General features: G+C 44.2%; 1 protein-coding gene across 1 annotated transcript; it reads left to right on the forward strand.

Annotated features, from left to right (window-relative positions):
* Positions 1–201: 201 nt before the first annotated feature.
* LOC142388744 (E3 ubiquitin-protein ligase TRIM35-like) lies at positions 202–3,120 on the forward strand. Its single transcript, XM_075474295.1, has 2 exons — positions 202–283; positions 978–3,120. The coding sequence occupies exon 2, from the start codon at positions 995–997 to the stop codon at positions 2,381–2,383; it is 1,389 nt and encodes a 462-aa protein (XP_075330410.1). The 5' UTR covers positions 202–283; positions 978–994; the 3' UTR covers positions 2,384–3,120.
* The last annotated feature ends 2,131 nt before the right edge of the window (positions 3,121–5,251 follow it).

The following is a 5,251-nucleotide window of genomic DNA, read 5'->3' on the forward strand; positions in this document are numbered from 1 at the left end:
GGTTGTTCTGATCTGTGCAGATAAAGTCATGAATGTCATTCTGCTGGCAGGCATGGAATGAAACGCACCTCAGTTACAGATGAGGCAGCAGCTCTAACAAGGTTAGCTCCACCCGGCTCACCTGAGACGGAGCAGGAAACAGTCAGAGATTCTTCTTCACTACAGAGAGACACACAGACGATCAGATTCACCTTCGGACCAAACTCACAGCTTCCTCTGAGCGAGTCCAGCTGCAGGAGAGAGAAGTGGAAACTTCAAGCTGCTCACACTCCACACACCGAAGGTGAGGTTGACCAAAAACACCTCAAACGGTCAGTTTGATGAAGTCAGTAGAGCTGGGAGGGGAGCCATGGCTGACTGTGTTCTGTCTAGAGCTTAGATCGAGCCTAAAAAAATCAAACCCCACCCTTTCCGAGCCCGTGCACATTGTGTCCGAGCCCGGCACAGCCCGGCACATTAACTGTAATTATGAGCCCGAGACCGCTTTAAACCCGACCATTTCTTAATATGTGGGCTGTTATAGCTGACGTTGTCAACTACAATTTTGAGTTGTTTGAAGTGAACCACAGAAATTTGTTAACAATTATCTTGATGAACAATGCAACAAGGACGACACGTATAGCCTAAATGTGTGTTTATTCGTGATTGGATCGTAGCGTACATGGATCCGAATGAAGAGACTTAAAATAACAATGATGATAAACACAGTAGTCTGACTTGTGCAACTTTGTATACATTAAGAATATTGTCTATATAGAATATTTCGTCTAATTATTACATAATTTTGCCCGTACCAATTAAGCTAATAGTGATTTAAAAAAAAAAAAAAAAAAAAAAAAAGCTTGATCATGCCCGGTCCGGTCCGACCCAAAGATAGTGGCGTGAAATATCGAACCGACCCGGCCCGCAGGTCGGTTCAAGTTCGGGCTCAGGTGCGGTCAGAGAATCTAAACTCTAATTCTGTCTACTGTTTTCAGCTTCACTCACAGACTAAATGGCTGCCAGATCAGAGGGAGATTTCTGCTGTTCGGTCTGTCATGACATCTACAGAGATCCTGTTGTTCTGTCATGTAGCCACAGCTTCTGTAGAGTCTGTCTGAGGAGCTGGTGGAAGGAGAAACCAGCACGACAGTGTCCAGTTTGTAATAGCAGATCTTCAAATAAAAACCCACCTTTAAACCGGGTGTTGAAGAATCTGTGTGAGTCCTTCGTACAGGACAGAGATCACAGAGCTTCAGAGGCTCTCTGCAGTCTGCACTCTGAGAAACTCAAACTCTTCTGTCTGGACCATCAGCAGCCGGTTTGTCTCATCTGCAAAGATTCAGAAAAACACTCCGACCACAGATTCAGACCCATCGATGAAGCTGCACAGCAACACAAGAAGGAACTTCAGAAATATCTGGAACCCTTAAAGGAGAAACTGGAGCTCCAGAAGAAAGTCAAAAAGATGTTTGATCAGACAGCAGAACACATGAAGGTCCAGGCCCGACACACAGAGAGGCAGATTAAGGAGCAGTTTAAGAAGCTTCGGCAGTTTTTAGCAGAGGAAGAGGAGGCCAGGCTGGCTGCACTGAGGGAGGAAGAGCAGCAGAAGAGTGGGATGATGAAGGAGAAGATGGAGGCTCTGAGCAGAGAGATGGCAGCTCTGTCAGACACAGTCAGAGCCACAGAGGAGGAGCTGAGAGCTGAAGGCGTCTCATTCCTGAACCACTACAAGGCTGCAGTGGAAAGAGTCCAGCGCTGCCCCCTGCTGGATGATCCACAGCTGCCTGCAGGAGCTCTGATAGACCAGGCCAAACACCTGGGCAACCTGGCCTTCAACATCTGGAACAAGATGAAGGACACGGTCTGCTACACTCCCCTCATTCTGGACCCAAACACTGCTGGTTCAAAGCTCATCCTGTCTGAGGATCTGACCGCTGTGAGTGCAGGAGAGAAACAGAACCTTCCTGATAATCCAGAGAGGCTTGATTATCACCGGTCTGTTCTGAGTTCTGAGGGATTTGACTCAGGGACTCACAGCTGGGATGTCGAGGTTGGAGACGGTAAATTCTGGGGACTTGGTGTGTTAGCAGAGTCTGCTGAGAGGAAGGAAAAATTATCATCTGGATTGTGGATGATTGTGCTCTTAGAAGATAAATACATGGCATGGTCACCAGTAGCTGAAACCATTTATCTTTCAGTACCGAAGCTCCGGAGGATCAGAGTGAATCTGGACTGGAACAAAGGAAAGCTGACGTTCTCTGATCTTTATACAAACACACACATACACACCTTCACACACACTTTCACTGAGAAGATGTTTCCATATATTAACACTGATGATGAAGCGAAGATTTTACCGTCATCTGTAGTTTCATATCTGCTTAATCATCTGTACTGATGAAACGTCTCATGAAGTCGATGACCTGAAGTTTAGTTTTGCTGTGACAGCAGCTTCACCTTTAATTTTAGTTGCTGACATTTTCAAACGTGTTCATTAACATGTTTAACATCCATGTTCTCGGCAGCGATCAATAATCTGTATTTTCACTGTGTTCCAGGTACATTTACATGTTTTTATGACTCATCACAGACAGGAAGTAATGCTCCACCCTCAGTAAGGTTCATTTGAGTTAAGTTAATGTTTCCTATGATCTTGAATGCAAACTAACCATCCTCCTTTGTTCACCTGGCACCTTAAACATGAATCACACGCTAACATTGGAAGTCTTTGTTAACCAGGACCAACCAGCAGTGATTTGAACATCCCACTCTGTAAAGGTTTCCTTTGTCTTGCTGTAGCTTTCACATTCTGGCCCACATGTCTACAGAGACAAAGAGCCCAACATCTTCAGTCAACATGTGGACTACATGTCCGCCATTGTTGTTTTCTTCTTCAGCTAACACGTGATCCCAGCCACCATCCTGTGACCTTACCGACCAAATGATCACAGCCACCATTTTGTTTGGTAATTCTTCCCCAGATTATCTGTCTTTTACTGTTTCTATATGTTGTATATAGTGTTTTGAAGACAATCGTGTTTGTTGATAAAAGTATCATTGATTAAAGGGAACCATGCTAACTTAAAAAAACTCAATTGTGCTATATTAAAGGAGAAGTTATTATGGGTGCCAATGCCGAAGGAATTAGACACATACTAATCTGTTGCCAGACTCTTATTATTTTCTCGTTTCCGTCATGAATTTCGGCACGTTAGTTGTTTAGCAGCGACGGTCCGACTGGTATAAAAAGCACACCGCTGCGTGCGTAACGACCTCGATCAGTGTGCTATTATGTTTGCTCTCATTAGTCGAAAGGAATTCCGGCAAAATTGGAAAAAAATGGGAAAATGGTGGATGGGAAAATGCATTGAAAATGAAAAAATAGGGCAGTTTTTTGCAGTTGGCGCAAAAACTACCCTATTTTGGAGGCCTCATAACTCAGCCATACAGCATCACACAGACATTATTCAAAGTTTATATGTGACAGAAGACTCAGCTTTAACTGAACTAAAGGGTTTGTTGATACTAAGGAAGAGTAAAGCTTGGCCGAGGTGCTTCTCCCACTTCTCCCACTGCTTCTCCTCACTCAAAATTTGATACTGCACCAATTCCTCGAACAAATGCCTCTCATGTCCAAAATATCTGCCCGATCTGGACAAATCTTACTTCAAAACGTAGGTATTTTTGTCCTCTTTCACCCAAAGTCACACTCATTGAGCTCTGCCTCACAGATTTCTCACAAATCGCCTCTGAGCACAGAGAGTCGACCCTCCGGCTCGCATTCCGCCCATTATAAACGCCTACAATCATAAAATTCATGTGAAAACTTATTTTAAAACTGCCATAAAAAATGAGCCACACATAGTAGCCGAATAAAAATTACACCGCTGGCTTTTGCTATATCTTGTGAAACTCACGGTTCAAGAACTATTTGGATACGACTTTTACTTTTCAAACAGCGACCGTTTGTTGGAGACAGTGCGGTCAAAGAAACCCTCCAAGGTTAAAAACTCATAGTCTGTGTACAAATGTCAGTTGGAACTCACACAAGCCGCAGCTGGTGCCGTATCCGTAGCAACGCCTTGTTAGCCTGCTCTGTTCAAAGACTGCTTATGAGGGCGGAGCCAAGATGGCTGCCCTGTTATAACAGCTTCATGTCATTAATCTGATCTGCTTTTCTCCTCTGAACTGATAGTGAGGTAGCCTGGGCAAAAGCCGACTGTTGACTTTGTCAAACAGTCTGGGAAAACCCAAGAGGAATCCGTTTCCATGGAGGGCGGGACCTTACCCAGCAACTTAAATTCATTGGAGTAACAGAGTTCCCTTAACCAATCATAATGTTTAGAAATGACGTTGGTTATGCGTCGAGGTTCATGCTTACTCTCGCGAGGCTCTAGCTCGCGAATCACGCTTCCCACATCCGCTTTCATTATACCGGTACCATTTGATAAATCAAACTTTTCCCAAAGCCAGTTGGAAGGAGAGCTACGACATCCTTGCCACTAACAATATTGAAGAGGCATTCCTCTTGCTCTCGTTTTAATTGTGTAATGCTCTCCAGAGTTGAGACAACTTCATGGATAGCTTCTAGCGTTCTTCCGTCGCCATGTTTATTTCCGCTGCGGTTGAACTACAATTATATGGACTACAATGGACTCCGCGCGTGAGTTCTGCGTCACCACTCGCAACTGTTTGCTGATTGGCAAAACACTGAGCGAACCGAGGTAGGGGGATTTGGCCAGACTATGTGCGGAGCCAAAATCTTTGGGCGGAAGTACATAGGATGGCGTCGCCAGGCTAATAGTGAGGGGAATTTTGAAAATACCCACAATGCAATGGGAAAATGCATTGAAAAGTACTTAACGAGGGCATTTTGAAAATGCCACAAAAGCTGTATTTTAAACAAGACCTTGATAAAAATTACATAGCTGTCTACAGCAGACATGTCTTCTGGGAAAATCGATTGAAAAGTACTTAACGAGGCCACTTTGGGGCTCAACGAGCATTTTGAAAATGCCATAAAAGGTGTATTTTAAACAGGACCTTGATAAAAATGACATAAATATCTTCAGCAGAACTGTCTTCTTCATTTTGGGCCTCGCAGATTGAAAAGCACTTAAAGAGCCAAAAACTGCCCTATTTTGGAGGCCTCATAACTCAGCCATACAGCATCACAGAGACCTCATTCAAAGTTTATATGTGACAGGAGACAGAGCTGCTTCACCGTTCTGTTGAAGGAGATCTTTGCCTATCGGTCACGGGAGCC

This window comes from Odontesthes bonariensis, chromosome 9, assembly GCF_027942865.1.
Source record: "Odontesthes bonariensis isolate fOdoBon6 chromosome 9, fOdoBon6.hap1, whole genome shotgun sequence".
Classification (NCBI taxonomy): Eukaryota; Metazoa; Chordata; class Actinopteri; order Atheriniformes; family Atherinopsidae; genus Odontesthes; species Odontesthes bonariensis.